We start from the raw sequence: 16,363 nt of genomic DNA, 5'->3' as shown, positions 1-16,363 counted from the left end.
AAAAATGATATTGCTAAATTTGTTAAATTTAATATATTAATTATATTAAAGCATGATTTGAGAAACCTACAAGGAAATCTGACTTTTTACTCACCTTTATATGCTGTGCAAAGAAGACCAAAATAGGGAGAGAGCAGCAACACTGGTCATGTACATATTAAAATAAAAAGGGTGGGCAGATTGCTACAATATTGTATAACAATCTTTAACTTTACAGTTACAGCTGAATAAATTATAAATGGTCATCTTAATGATTTTCACACTGGCCTGGGAAACGTCATTGTATGCACTGCAGAAATGTACTGCAGGTAGTAACAAATGTCAGCAACTTGATGAAATGGCTTATTTCTTTGTGTTAAAACCACAGCTTCACTGCCTAGGCAGTAATCTGACGGAGTGGATCACCCCCCACCCCCCAACTTTCATCCTATTGATTTCAACCCATTGTATGAATTTCCCATCTTGTATATTGAATTACCATATACTAAGTCAACATCAATTGTTACACCATCATTGGAAACATGAGACGTCTGTTATCACTGGGTTAATTTAGCATACTGATATTATTATGCTACTGAAAGACTCCCATTTAAGCCAGTACACTTCGTGTGCCACACTGAATTCATCATTGCTCCCACCGCTGGCGCCCACCCGTCAGACACCAGTCATCACATGATAGACAGCTAAAATTGCTCTCTCCAGACACAATCTCAGAATGATATCAGAATACTATGGCTGGTGTTTTTCTACAGTTCAAGGGGACATAACATGGAAATTCTGCACGGCCGTCATTCCGTTTTACTGAAATCTTAGTCATAACACTGCGTGTATAGCTAATCTTGTCATCTACATTTAAACTAGTTACTAATAAAACCTGCCTCTGCTATCACATAAGGGTGTTTCGGCATCAAGATTAGTCACAAGATTGCACCAGAGAGAGGGCCCAGTATCCCTTTTCACAGCTTTCAACTCTCCTGTTTTACTTGGTAAGTCCAGCGATTAAACAGTGGTACTGAGACAAGCAGCAACAGAATGTAAGCCTTCTAAGCCAGCAGTGCGCTAAATTGCCTGGCTCCTGCTCCAAATGCCAACCCAAATTCCAACCATTTTCTTCCCACAATTTTTTCGTGTCCTCTCATGAAGACTCACTGGCGTACAATTCCACAGAACCAACAGCCGTACAATATCTCACCCAAAGCACAGAGGGCACTGCAGTCAAGTCCAAACCTGCTTTCACCCAACATCCATAGGGGCCACTGGATAGCATTCATAAGTGATAACCCCCTGGCTGATTTTCCCATTTCTAGCTCAGGGGTATTCAGGCTAATTGCAGCAACATTGCATTTATATAGCACCTTTAATGCAGTAAAATGTCCCAAGGCGCTTTTGCATGCTGACTTCTGGCTCAGCCAAGGTCAGCTAACTCAATGCAAATGAGAAATTAAAAGCTGGGACACAAAGAGACATATTTGAAGTTAGAAACAAACTCTGAATGGCCAACTGTACGATCACTCACATTTTGATGAAGGAAAACACTGACTATCAATCTTCTCAATCATTAAATATCACATCAGCAGTCAAAGGCTGGTCTGAGTATGCAGGTGTGCAGATCTGACTTCACTGTGAAGCAAACTTTGAATTCAGATGTGGAGTCCCTCTGGACTTCTTATGCACTTCCCAGTGAATGAATCTAGAGAGATATCAGCAACCAGCTGTGGGTGAGTTGCCTGCCCATTCTCTTGATTAGGGAATGACACATTGGCCTCGATATAAACCCCACCCAATGACATTTGGAAACAATTTTACAACACCAAGTTATAGTCCAGCAATTTTATTTTAAATTCACAAGCTTTTTGAATTTAAAATAAAATTGCTGGACTATAACTTGGTGTTGTAAAATTGTTTACAATTGTCAACCCCAGTCCATCACCGGCATCTCCACATAATGACATTTGGGAGAGGGTCGTGAGGGGGTTAAAAAATGAAATGCACGGAATGCGACCCAACCTGCCACGCATGCCCCTGCCGTCTTTATTACAGCAGCTGATAGTGGGACGTCAGAGTGTCCCGCCATGGAGAGGTGGGACACTTAATTAACATATTTAACTTGGGCCCCAACTGTGCAATTGAGAGCCCGATTTGAAATTTATTGCTGCTACACGGATTTCCCAAGGGTCGGGAAACTCAGCAGTGAAAGTGAGGCGGAAGTGGGAACGCTCCCCCCAGGCCCCTCAAGGATTCCTTCGGCCTCCCCCAGCCCTGATCGCCAGCCTCTGCCCCCTAGCCCCGACCTCCACCAGCCCTCCCGATTGTTGACCAACCCACAGCCCTCCCGATAGTCAGCCTCTTCCCCCCCTCCCCCCTTCCGATTGTGGGCCTCTCCCCTGTCCCAATCGCAGGCCTCTCCCACTCCCACCCCACCCAACCACCCCCCCTCTCCACCACTCCTCCCGATTGTCTCTCTCCTCCTCCCAACCCCCCACCACCCCTCCTCCCAATGTTCTCTCTCCTCCCCCCCTCCACCTGATTGTCTCTCTCCTCTCTCCCCTCCCCCCCCCCCCACCCCCCCAAACTCCTGATCGCGGGCCCCGTCTGATCGCGGGCCTTTTCCCCCTCCAGACCGTGGGCCTCTCCCCCAACTCCTGATCTCGGGCCCCTGCCCCCACACCGATTGCGGGCCTCTCACCCCAGCCCGATCACAGGCCCCACCCCAATCACGAGCCTCTCCCCCCCTCACGAACACGGGCCTCTCCCACAAGAAATGAGGCACATCAAATAACAGAACAGATTCGCCGCTCCTGCACTCTCAGCGGGAAGCTGCACTTGAAGAAACTGCAGGTCCGAGAATTGGCGTTGGTGTGGTATGCCACGTGTTTTACACAGGCTCCTCCTGCATGTGTGCAGTGGCACTCCAAGTTTCAGAGGATACCAAAGTGCCCAGTGCATATGCTTCATTTCACTTGGTTGTACAACAATTCAAACTGCTTACCAACACAAGTCTACTTCAGTTGGGCTGGTACAGTAATTAGATTTATGATAAAATGCATTAGATTCTGGTCTACCCATTTTGCAGCTCTTGGCAGAGAAGTCAAATTGGAGTGTTATTTTCAAACCAAATTTACAACACTACTGACAAAGTCTACACAACAGTCCCAGAATAAGAATACCACAAGAAGGCTCTCCTAGTGACTCACACAGTTTAAACAATGAACAGTTAAGTCATACAGACAAGAAAGGTTCAGTCTCCAGTTTATGCTGAGTTGGAGCAACGGTGTCCCCAGGTTAGGAAAGCGTAAAATCAGCAGGGGTTTCTCCTTGCGACTGCTGCTCTGCAAGCACTGCTGTAAGGTCAGACATGTGGATATTAAAAGGCAGGACAATGCCAGGCTCAGTTGTTATCGTCCTACAGTTGGCCTGCCAACATTCATTGTCTAGGCTCACACATGAAGAATGGTCACGTGGGCAAGCACCAGAGGGAGGCCAGCACCTGTGGAACTCCAAGGACCCTAGCAAGGGGTCACACCTTTGGGGAGGAGGTGAAAAAACAGAGGAAGAATCACAAACAGGATGAGACAGGCAAAAATTATACAATAATAGCTGAATCTTGTGAAGGGCCTCACAACTGAGCAATGAGTTAAAGAGACTTGCTTGTGCTATGATCCTCATTAATTAATTACAGATTGTATGTGGCTAAAAATAAATGACATTTAACCCTGGATTGTGAAAATCTTTATTGCTTAAATTCTGGTTGTCAGGAGACTCAATTAGTGAGTCTCAGCAATTCCTTATAATTGATCTTTGTGTCAACTAACACCTATTATTTTCAACTTCAGAGATGCAACCTGTAATCTTCACCCTAAATTAATGCTTTATCCAGACTTTCTTTTGTGTATAAAACAGCCTGCTTTAACGTGGGAGGAAGTAGGGAGGATAAAGGCAAGTATTTCAAGCTGCACTCTCTCATTTCCAGGTCCATGTATTGTACAGCACAAACGTAAGTATAAAATGTTCATCTGTCTAACTCGCCAAGGCTTCTTCAACAGTGCCTCCCAAACCTGCAACCTTTACCACCTAGAAGGACAAGGGCAGCAGGCACATGGGAACAACACCACCTGCACGTTCCCCTCCAAGTCACACACCATCCCGACTTGGAAATATATCGCCGTTCCTTCATCGTCACTGGGTCAAAATCCTGGAACTCCCTACCTAACGGCACTGTGGGAGAACCTTCACCACACGGACTGCAGCAGTTCAAGAAGGCGGCTCATCACCACCTTCTCAAGGGCAATTATGGATGGGCAATAAATGCTGGCCTTGCCAGTGACGCCCACATCCCATGAACGAATAAAAAAAAGTTTTCTTCATTTCCTTTCATGGATTGGGTCATGCTGGTAAGACTGCCCTTTTATTGCCATCTCTACTGCCTTGAGAAAGAGAAGACCCACCACCACCTTAACAGCTGCAATCCTTGAGCTGAATCATGCTCCCATGATGGCGTTAGATAGGGAATTCCTGTAGTTTGACCCACAGTCAAGGAACGGCGGTATATGTCCGAGTCAGGATGGTGTGTCACTTAGAGGGTCAACGTGGAGTTGTTGGTGTTCACATGATCTGCTGCTCCTGTCCTTCTGAGTGGTAGAGGTTGTGGGGCTAGGAGGTGCTGTTGATGCAAGCTTCGTGAGTTGCTGCAGTGCATCATGTAGAGACTTCACCAGTGATGGACGGGAAGGATATTAAGTGCAGTGACAGAGGTGCCAATCAAGCAAACTTCTCAGTCCTGGATGGTGTTGAGTTTCTTGAGTGTTGTTTCGGTGGCTGCATCCATCCAGTACTTCTAGTTAGTGGAGAAGCTTTGAGAGGTCAGGAGGTTAGCCACCCATTGCAGAGTATCCAGCCTCGGTCATGCTCTTGTAGCCATGGTGTTGATTTGGCTGGTCTAGCTAAGCTTTTGGTCAGTGGTGACCCCTAAGATGTTGATGTTGAGGGAACTCAGTGATGATGGTGTCACTGAAAGTCAAAGGTAGATGACAGTTTTCTCTTGTGCAAGATGGTCATTATCTGGCACTTATGTGCCATGAATGTTACCTGCCACTTGTCAGCTCAAACCTGCATGTTGTCCAGATCCTGCTGGAGGCCACACTGGATGCTCCATTATTGGAGAAGTTGTGAATGGAGCAGAACACTGTGGAATCCTCAGTGAACAGCCCTACTCCTGGCTTTACGAAAGATGAAAGAACATTTCGGATGAGAAGTTAAACTGAGGCCTTATCTGTCCTCTCACGTGGACGTAAAGGATCCCATGGCACCATTCAAAGAAGAGTAGGGGAGTTCTCCTGACGTCCTGGCCAATATTTATCCCTTTTCCAAAGTCACTTGCTGTTTGTGGGACATGGCTGTGCACAAACTGGCTGCTGCATTTCCCTCCTTACTATAATTCTAAAATACTTCATTGGCTGTGAAGTGCTTTGGGACATCTTGAGGTGCAAGTGCTTTTTTTCTCATACATACGCCAGAAGAGGAGACATGTACCACTGTATCTGGCCTTGCCAGCATTGAACAGCACACACTGCCACTCACTCTATTCCTCTCAAGCACCAGCTTAGAGATATCCACCCAGGGGAGTTCAAGAGCGAGCAGGACAGGAGTGCACTGGGTCACACACAGAGCATGAGTGATCAAGAGCAGCTCCTGGTGGCACATGAGGAGAAAGATGTTGCTGGCTGGAGGGTCTGGATGCATCATCTCTTAGTTGGCAAACCTAGGGATCTAGATGCTGTGTGCCCCGCTTGTAAAAGAACAGTGCTTTCAGGACATCAAGCATTGGTGCAGATGTTGGGAGCTATATCTGTGTGCTGCCAATGGCAGCTCAGGTGGAGGAGTCCATTAGCAGCAAATGTGAAACAATGGAATATGATTTCACAACACCGTAGTGCACCGCTGAGTGTGGGGCAGCTCCAGGGATATCTGGATTGGAGGCCCCATGTTCTAAGGGGGATTTGTGCTTCTGCCATGCTTGCTCAGACTGGTGCTATAAAAGCCTGGTGTGCCAAATTGGAGAGGGCTGTCCCTTCTGGCTTTGACAGGCGTGGCAGTTAGTTATAGACAACGAGGAGGAAAGGTTTCACTCTCCTCATTGGCATCTTTAGGTCTTCTTTCTTGCAGATTAGCGGCAAAGCTGAACTAATGGCCAGTACTCGTGGTATGGAAGGAATGGGCATAGATGATCCTGCTGCCTGTCAGGAAAGCAGCATGTGCGCTCTCTCACCAGCCCCTTCAGATGCCTGCACGTGGGGCAGAAAGGAACCAGAGCCAGGTTGCCCATGCAGCAACACAAAAGGTGGCATCTCCAGCTGGGCTTAGTACCATGAGATGAAGGTCAGTTTAATCCTAGAAGGCTTCTGTTGCACCACAGCAGCCAGCCATGACACACTCAGTCACTGAGGGAGCCAGTAGACGAAGCAAAAGGCTAGCTTTAAGAATACATCCTTCATACATTGGAAATAAGGGGAAGCACTGTGATAAGAATTACTTGGCTCATGCACAACACGGTTGCACTACAGTTATTGTATGAGCAGATGTTGTTCTTGGAAAGGTGTGGAAGTTGCTTTCATGTGCTGATATGGATGAGAACTTTGTGAGTTCTCGCATACAGAGAAGGGTCTGTTGGAGGGAAAATAGTAGAGGGAAGATGTAAACACAACTTTTACATTCCTAGCCAGATATGGTAGTCAAGAGAAGATCTCCTGTTTGAGAATGGTATAAATGCCAGTTTGCAATGGGTTGTCCTCCACAGCCTTTCAAGCTGCTGCTACTCCTCTTGCTGATCTCATCGTTACCCGTGTCTTCTTCCTCCAGGGCCCCCATGAGGTGGCCACTTTGTAAGGTAAAGTTGTACTGCAGGTAGCATATAACCACAATTCTTGAAACCCAGCAGGACTATACTACAATGCATGAATTGACTTCATTACACTGGTGCTCAGCTCATGTCTTGCGAAACTGCACAGGTGTCATATAAACAACAACTTGCATTTATTTAGCAACTTTAACATTGTAAAACATCCCAAGGCACTTCATGCCTTGATCTTCCAAAAGCTACCCGGAGACTTGCCTTTCTGGGTCAAAAAGTGGATGACCAGAGCTCTGAACGGGAGCAGAGGAGAGAGACCGAGAGCGGGGATAAAAGAGCGGCGGCCCGAGGACTGAGACCAGAGCGGCGGCGGACCTGAGCGGGAGCAGAGGAGAGAGACCGAGAGCGGGGATAAAAGAGCGGCGGCCCGAGGCCCGAGGCCCGAGACCTGAGCGGCGGCGGACCTGAACGGGAGCAGAGGAGAGAGACCGAGAGCGGGGATAAAAGAGCGACGGCCCGAGGCCCGAGACCAGAGCGGCGGCGGACCTGAACGGGAGCAGAGGAGAGAGACCGAGAGCGGGGATATAAAGAGCGGCGGCCCGAGGCCAGAGACCAGAGCGGCGGCGGACCTGAACGGGAGCAGAGGAGAGAGACCGAGAGCGGGGATAAAAGAGCGGCGGCCCGAGGCCCGAGACCAGAGCGGCGGCGGACCTGAACGGATCAAAAACAACAGAAAACCAAGGAGTGACGTCACAGGACAGCAGGTAAGTGATTGGTTGATGAGTATTACTGTTTTTTTCCCCTCTAAATTAGGGCATTGGTTTAAACTAAGAGCTGGGAAACTAAGCAGCTTTTATAGCAGGTAGTGAACCTAGGTCCCTACTATAGTTAACATTTTCTAATTTCAACATAATTTAAAAGGGCTAACTAAGCTAAGGCAAGTCATGGCAGCAGACCTCGCACCCGTGATATGCCCCTCCTGCAAGATGTGGGAAGTCATGGACACAACCAGTGTCCCTGCCGACCATGTGTGCAGGAAGTGTGTCCATCTGCAGCTACTGGCCGATCGTATCTCGGAGCTGGAGCTGCGGGTGGACTCACTGTGGAGCATCCGCGATGAAGAGAAACTCGTGGATAGCACGTTTAGCGAGTTGGTCACACCGCAGGTAAAGGGAGTACAGGCAGGAAGTGAATGGGTGACCACCAGGCAGAGTAAGAGGTGCAGGCAGGTAGTGCAGGGGTCCCCTGTGGCCATCTCCCTCTCAAACAGGTATACTGTTTTGGATACTGTTGGGGGTGATGGCTCACCAGGGGAAGGTGGCAGCGGCCAGGTTCATGGCACCGTGGCTGGCTCTGCTGCACAGGAGGGCAGGAAAAAGAGTGGCAGAGCTATAGTGATAGGGGACTCGATTGTAAGGGGAATAGACAGGCGTTTCTGCGGACGCAACCGAGACTCCAGGATGGTATGTTGCCTCCCTGGTGCAAGGGTCAGGGATGTCTCGGAGCGGCTGCAGGACATTCTGGAGCGGGAGGGTGAACAGCCAGTTGTCGTGGTGCATATAGGTACCAACGATATATGTAAAAAACAGGATGAGGTCCTACAAGCTGAATTTAGGGAGTTAGGAGTTAAACTAAAAAGTAGGACCTCAAAGGTAGTAATCTCAGGATTGCTACCAGTGCCACTGGCTAGTCAGAGTAGGAATGACAGGATAGCTAGGATGAATACGTGGCTTGAGAGATGGTGCAAGAGGGAGGGATTCAAATTCCTGGGACATTGGAACCGGTTCTGGGGGAGGTGGGACCAGTACAAATTGGACGGTCTGCATCTGGGCAGGACTGGAACCAATGTCCGAGGGGGAGTGTTTGCTAGTGCTGTTGGGGAGGGTTTAAACTAAAGTGGCAGGGGGATGGGAACCGATGCAGGAAGTCAGTGGGAAGTAAAGTGGTGACAGAAACAAAAGGCAGTAAGGGAGAGTGTACAAAACATGACCGGACAGATGGTCTGAGAAAGCAGGGCAAAGACCAAGGGAAGTCTAGATTAAACTGCATTTATTTCAATGCAAGAAGTCTGATGGGCAAGGTAGATGAACTCAGGGCATGGATGGGTACATGGGACTGGGATGTTATAGCCATTACTGAAACATGGCTAAGGGAGGGGCAGGACTGGCAGCTCAATGTTCCAGGGTACAGATGCTATAGGAAGGATAGAGCAGGAGGCAAGAGAGGAGGGGGAGTTGCGTTTTTGATTAGGGAGAACATCACGGCAGTAGTGAGAGAGGATATATCCGAGGGTTCGCCCACGGAGTCTATGTGGGTAGAACTGAAAAATAAGAAGGGAGAGATCACTTTGATAGGATTGTACTACAGACCCCCAAATAGTCAACGGGAAATTGAGGAGCAAATATGTAAGGAGATTACAGACAGCTGCAAGAAAAATAGGGTGGTAATAGTAGGGGACTTTAACTTTCCCAACATTGACTGGGACAGCCATAGCATTAGGGGCTTGGATGGAGAGAAATTTGTTGTGTATTTAGGAGGAATTTCTCATTCAGTATGTGGATGGCCCGACTAGAGAGGGGGCAAAACTTGACCTCCTCTTGGGAAATAAGGAAGGACAGGTGACAGAAATGTTAGTGAGGGATCACTTTGGGACCAGTGATCATAATTCCATTAGTTTTAAGATAGCTATGGAGAATGATAGGTCTGGCCCAAAAGTTAAAATTCTAAATTGGGGAAAGGCCAATTTTGATGGTATTAGACAGGAACTTTCAGAAGTTGATTGGGAGAGTCTGTTGGCAGGCAAAGGGACGTCTGGTAAGTGGGAGGCCTTCAAAAGTGTGTTAACCAGGGTTCAGGGTAAGCACATTCCTTATAAAGTGAAGGGCAAGGCTGGTAGAAGTAGGGAACCTTGGATGACTCGGGAGATTGAGGCCCTAGTCAGAAAGAAGAAGGAGGCATATGATATCAAGTGGATCCCTTGAAGAGTATAGAGATTGCCGGAGTAGAGTTAAGAGAGAAATCAGGAGGGCAAAAAGGGGACATGAGATTGCTTTGGCAGATAAGGCAAAGGTGAATCCAAAGAGCTTCTACAAATACATAAAGGGCAAAAGAGTAACTAGGGAGAGAGTAGGGCCTCTTAAGGATCAACAAGGTCATCTATGTGCGGAACCACAAGGGATGGGTGAGATCCGAAATGAATATTTCGTATCGGTATTTACGGTTGAGAAAGGCATGGATGTTAGGGAACTTGGGGAAATAAATAGTGATGTCTTGAGGAGTGTACATATTACAGAGAGGGAGGTGCTGGAAGTCTTAACGCGCATCAAGGTAGATAAATCTCCGGGACCTGATGAAATGTATCCCAGGACGTTATGGGAGGTTAGGGAGGAAATTGAGGGTCCCCTAGCAGAGATATTTGAATCATCGACAGCTACAGGTGAGGTGCCTGAAGATTGGAGGGTAGCAAATGTTGTGCCTTTGTTTAAGAAGGGTGGCAGGGAAAAGCCTGGGAACTACAGACCGGTGAGCCTGACATCTGTAGTGGGTAAGTTGTTAGAGGGTATTCTGAGAGACAGGATCTGCAGGCATTTGGAGAGGCAGGGACTGATTAGGAACAGTCAGCATGGTTTTGAGTGAGGAAAATCATGTCTCACAAATTTGATTGAGTTTTTTGAAGGGGTAACCAAGAAGATAGAGGAGGGCTGTGCAGTAGACATGGTTGACATGGACTTTAGCAAAGCCTTTGACAAGGTACCGCATGGTAGGTTGTTACATAAGGTTAGATCTCACGGGATCCAAGGTGAGGTAGCCAATTGGATACAAAATTGGATTGACGGCAGAAGACAGAGGGTGGTTGTAGAGGGTTGTTTTTCAAACTGGAGGCCTGTGACCAGCGGTGTGCCTCAGGGATCGATGCTGGGTCCGCTGTTATTTGTTATTTATATTAATGATTTGGATGAGAATTTAGGAGGCATGGTTAGTAAGTTTGCAGATGACACCAAGATTGGTGGCATTGTGGACAGTGAAGAAGGTTATCTAGGATTGCAACGGGATCTTGATAAATTGGGCCAGTGGGCCGATGAATGGCAGATGGAGTTTAATTTAGATAAATGTGAGGTGATGCATTTTGGTAGATCAAATCGGGCCAGGACCTACTCCCTTAATGGTAGGGCGTTGGGGAGAGTTATAGAACAAAGAGATCTAGGAGTACAGGTTCATAGCTCCTTGAAAGTGGAGTCACAGGTGGATAGGCTGGTGAAGGCGGCATTCGGCATGCTTGGTTTCATTGGTCAGAACATTGAATACAGGAGTTGGGATGTCTTGTTGAAGTTGTACAAGACATTAGTAAGGCCACACTTGGAATACTGTGTACAGTTCTGGTCACCCTATTACAGAAAGGATATTATTAAGCTAGAAAGAGTGCAGAAAAGATTTACTAGGATGCTACCGGGACTTGATGGTTTGACTTACTGGGAGAGGTTGGATAGACTGAGACTTTTTTCCCTGGAGAGTAGGAGGTTTAGGGGTGATCTTATAGAAGTCTATAAAATAATGAGGGGCATAGATAAGGTAGATCGTCAAAATCTTTTCCCAAAGGTAGGGGAGTCTATAACGAGGGGGCATAGATTTAAGGTGAGAGGGGAGAGATACAAAAGGGTCCAGAGGGGCAATTTTTTCACTCAAAGGGTGGTGAGTGTCTGGAACGAGCTGCCAGAGGCAGTAGTAGAGACGGGTACAATTTTGTCTTTTAAAAAGCATTTGGACAGTTACATGGGTAAGATGGGTATAGAGGGATATGGGCCAAGTGCAGGCAACTGGGACTAGCTTAGTGGTATAAACTGGGCGACATGGACATGTTGGGCCGAAGGGCCTGTTTCCATGTTGTAAACTTCTATGATTCTATTACATTAAAGTGGTGAACTACATTAAAATGAAAGCATCTCTGCAATTACCAGGAAAGCAAGCATTCACTTGCTGCCCGTTAACAAGCTTTATATTGAGAGAATAGTTGTAGGGAAGGCATTGAGCAAGGGAGCGCGAATGGCCCCGTGGGTGCAATCTATGACTTGCTGGGCCTTTGGGAATCTTGCCACTCTTTATAATTATACTGTCCTGTCATGCTACCATTGATTGTCCACTGTGAGGATCACACTGCTTGCTCTAGCAAACAATATGTCTAAGACTTGCTTAAGGTATCTGTGCAGACCTGATTGGTTAATATTATCTATGTCCCTAGCAGCAATTTAGAATGGTCTAGCAGCATAAAGTTTAAGGGTGGTTGCGACCATAACATCCATTGGCAATGTGGTGCCTATGGTGGAGGTGGACTTTAGGTCTCTTGTAGCATGTAGTATAACTGAGTGACAGTCTCCTTTATGAAGTGAAGCCTGTGCAGGGCCCTAGTAAAATTGAAGTCAATGGGAATCAGGGGGAAAACTCTCCAGTGGCTGGAGGCATACCTAGCACAAAGGAAGATGGTCATGGTTGTTGGAGGCCAATCATCTCAGCCCCAGGACATTGCTGCAGGAGTTCCTCAAGGCAGTGTCCTAGGCCCAACCATCTTCAGCTGCTTCATCAATGACCTTCCCTCCATCATAAGGTCAGAAATGGGGATGTTTGCTGATGATTGCACACTGTTCAGTTCCATTCGCAACCCCTCAGATAATGAAGCTGTCCGTGCCCGCATGCAGCAAGACCTGGACAACATCCAGGCTTGGACTCATAAGTAGCAAGTAACATTCGCGCCAGAAAAGTGCCAGGCAATGACCATCTCCAACAAGAGAAAGTCTAACCACCTCCCCTTGACATTCAACGGCATTACCATCGCCGAATCCCCCACCATCAACATCCTGGGGTCACCATTGACCAGAAACTTAACTGGACCAGCCACATAAATACTTTGGCCACAAGGGCAGGCCAGAGGCTGGGTATTCTGCGGCGAGTAACTCACCTCCCGACTCCCCAAAGCCTTTCTACCATCTACAAGTCAGGAGTGTGATGGAATACTCTCCACTTGCCTGGATGAGTGCAGCTCCAACAACACTCAACAAGCTCGACATCATCCAGGACAAAGCAGCCCGCTTGATTGGCACCCCATCACCACCCTAAACATTCACTCCCTTCACCACCGGCGCACTGTGGCTGCAATGTGTACCATCCACAGGATTCACTGCAGCAACTCGCCACGGCTTCTTCAACAGCACCTCCCAAACCTAGAAGGACAAGAGCAGCAGGCACATGGGAACAACACCACCTGCACGTTCCCCTCCAAGTCACACACCATCCCAACTTGGAAATATATCGCCGTTCCTTCATCGTCGCTGGGTCAAAATCCTGGAACTCCCTTCCTAACAGCACTGTGGGAGAACCTTCACCACTCTGACTGCAGCGGTTCAAGAAGGCGGCTCACCACCACCTTCTCAAGGGCAATTAGGGATGGGCAATAAATGCTGGCCTTGCCAGCGACGCCCACATCCCATGAGCGAATTTTTAAAAAATCTTTAAATCTAGAGATGAAAATCCATGTGGAACTAAGTGATGTACTCTGGTTATATTACTTACATGTGTTTTTAAAAAAAATTGTTCAACTCACATGATTTCCCTCCCCCTCAAAAATGGTACTGAACTTCACTCTAATACATACATGCTTTCATTGGGTGAGATACTGTCATTCAAATAAGATCCATTTCTGTTTTCCATCTCTGCTAGCCTGCAATACAAAAATCAGCAATTGTAAGGTTGTGACGAATTCAAACAGTATAGCAAAGATAACTTGTCACTTTTTAAATATTTAGGGCTAAAAGTCCTTGGGATGCAATTATGTCAGTATCCTCAAGCAATGGCCTCACCAGAGTTTGCGAGGATCAGTGCAAGCAGGCAGGCACCCAAGACACTACAAGTGCCAGCCTTCCCCATGCAGCTGGAAAACCTGGCACCCGCCTGCCATTAGTAGGGGATTGCCCAGGCCCCTACCCAAGATCCCAGCTAATACCCCTCGGTCACCTATTTAAGGAGGCTGAATAAAGATTTTTTTTCAAAATGGGACTTTTCTTCGGGAGTCCAGTCTGCTTCCCGGGCCTTGACCACCCACCCCCCTCCCCACCCAAAGGCCTCCTCAAGTGAGGTCAATTTCTGCCGATCTGGAGGTCAGTACGCCTCATCTCAATCGGCATATCGACCGCCAGTACTACACTGGGTATCAAGTGAGCAGAGGAAATGGGAACTCCTGATTAATGAATCTCTACCCCTGGCTTCACCCTCCCAATGAGACGTGCTTTATAAGGATCGGGTGGGCGAAGGTTCTGCCCCTTATTAGGTGGACCAGGAAACCCCAGAAATGGTGGAGACCCAGCCCAACCAGATCTCTGCGTTTTCAACGGCTTTCACCAGTCATTCCCACCGATGTTATGATGGGAAACTGACGGAAGCCTGGCAGATTTTTGGATCCTTCATCTTTTTATTGATAGTTTCCAAAGGGAATTGGAACATTGGTACAGGAGTAGGCCATTCAGTCGGCCTGTTCCACCATTTAATTAGATCATGGCTGATCTGTATCTTAACTCCATTTACCCGCCATAGTTCCATAACCTTTAATACCCTTACCTAACAAAAAAATCTAACAATCTCAGTTTTGAAATTTTCAACTGACCTCCAGCCTTGGGGTGGGGGGGGGGGGGGGGGGGGAAAGAGTTTTCCAGATTTCCACTACCCTTTGTGCAAAGAAGTCCTTCCTGACATCACCCTATAACTGGATATATACTTGGAAAGGAAAAATTTGCAGGGCAATGGGGAAACAGCAGGAGAGTGGGACTAATTGGATAGCTCTTTCAAAGAGCCAGCACAAGCATGATGGGCCGAATGGCCTCCTTCTGTCTGTATGATTTTTTTTCTCAAGGTTAGCAGGTTATTCTTTTTCTTGAGTTCACCCAGACTTGTACCCCTGTTGCAAATAAGCCAGATGGTTGCCTGCTCCCAGATATCTACCAATGCTGTCTGGCCATCCAGCCAGGAGGCAGAGATGATTACCAGATTTTCCATGCCCCACCCCAGCATACCAGGAGATGCTACAGCCTGCACTTGTCACTCCTTCTGCTCAGAGCAGTTCAGATCTGGAATTTCAGTATCTACTTTTTTTTTTTTACAGTCAGACCAAACAAAGCAACTTCAGTAAACCAAAGCTATTAACTTCTTTTATAATAATTATTAGTTAACTTTATTGCCAATGAAGCATTTTGGCAACAGGTATAGTTGAAGCCCACACACAGTACTCATTCCTTACAACAGTAGTAGAAAGCTGAATCCAGGCTACATTTTATCCATCTCACTCTTTCCACTCCTAAAATCTGACTAATGTCTAAAGTATCCTTATGTGGTGACAACATAGCATTCAGATGAAAAATATAGGCTATGCATGACAGTGCATGTTTCTATCCAAATCCTTTTTGGAGTGATATCTGTTCGCAATATCATGCAGCTTCTGACATGTCACATCAAGGTAGGAAGAATAAACATATTTTCAAAATATTGCCATTCACCAGAGACATGATTTTCTTCAGTTGCTACTTATATTTAAACTTATGATTATGGCTTCAGCTCGCCTTGACTTATAGGCATTAATTTGATTCTTATTAACCAATGTTTTAAATAAATTCTTCACATGTAATGAGAACCTGCTGGAGGACTGAAAGTCTGGAGTCTGTGATGCTTTGGAGCTCAGTGTTAGTTTTTTATGGGGTGTATTTGAGTATGTCTCTCCACTTTTCAAGGCTTTTATTTTGCATTTTTTTTAATCCCTTTCCTTAATCTGATGGACCTTTTGGCTACAGCGAAGAGTGGGCCTGGGTAACAATCCATTTCCAATACCCCGTCAGTGTCTCCCCTTCCCCTTCCCATTTTCTCCTCCCTTCGGAGAAATGCTGCAGCATCTACTTCATGCCTCCCCACTCAATATGGGGACCAGCATCCATCCTTGGACTGTGTTAGCATGCTTACTCTTAGTGCTACTGCACAGCCCAGATTCAGCTGTTTAAAGCCACGACTCACATTTCAAGTAACAGGTTCATTAGCATGTTTTTTGTCATTACATTACCAAACCATGTGTGACTTTACAATGGCACTATATGACATTGGTATACCTATAAATGCATAGACTAGCTGCTGGATTGTTATGTACTGTCTAGAAGCTGATAGTTTACAGTACCTGAGTACAAACCAGTTTGAACCAGTTCTACAGTCAATGCTTCAAGCTGTGCATTTATAAGCAACACCCAGAATAAAAGAATCCACTGAGTCTGGTTTCTAAGATCAATCTCTTTGCAAATATCTAATTCCAAGTTGCATGTATGTCTCCAAGACTTCCTTCAGTGCTCTACTAAACAGAAGGGATTTAACAAAAGGCACTGCCAGGATGGAGGTGATTACCTCTCAATGGCATTACAATTTTTTAATATAAATTTACTCAAGTTATCAAGGGCTAAAGAGCTGAAGTGGGTAAATGGATTTGAGATGCAGATCAGC

The 16,363-nt window shown here is 46.7% G+C and overlaps 1 protein-coding gene across 14 annotated transcripts in view; it reads right to left on the bottom strand.

The window, feature by feature from the left end:
* The window catches only part of dmd (dystrophin), a 1,591,310-nt gene that overhangs the window by 36,232 nt on the left and 1,538,715 nt on the right, over positions 1–16,363 (bottom strand). For all 14 annotated transcript variants that reach the window (XM_067992781.1, XM_067992785.1, XM_067992782.1 and 11 more), the window contains one exon: positions 13,491–13,556. In XM_067992781.1, coding sequence (XP_067848882.1) covers positions 13,491–13,556 — 66 coding nt within the window. The remainder of the gene's footprint in view (positions 1–13,490; positions 13,557–16,363) is intronic.

This window comes from Heptranchias perlo, chromosome 11, assembly GCF_035084215.1.
Source record: "Heptranchias perlo isolate sHepPer1 chromosome 11, sHepPer1.hap1, whole genome shotgun sequence".
Classification (NCBI taxonomy): Eukaryota; Metazoa; Chordata; class Chondrichthyes; order Hexanchiformes; family Hexanchidae; genus Heptranchias; species Heptranchias perlo.
This window is presented reverse-complemented; position numbering and strand designations above follow the sequence as displayed.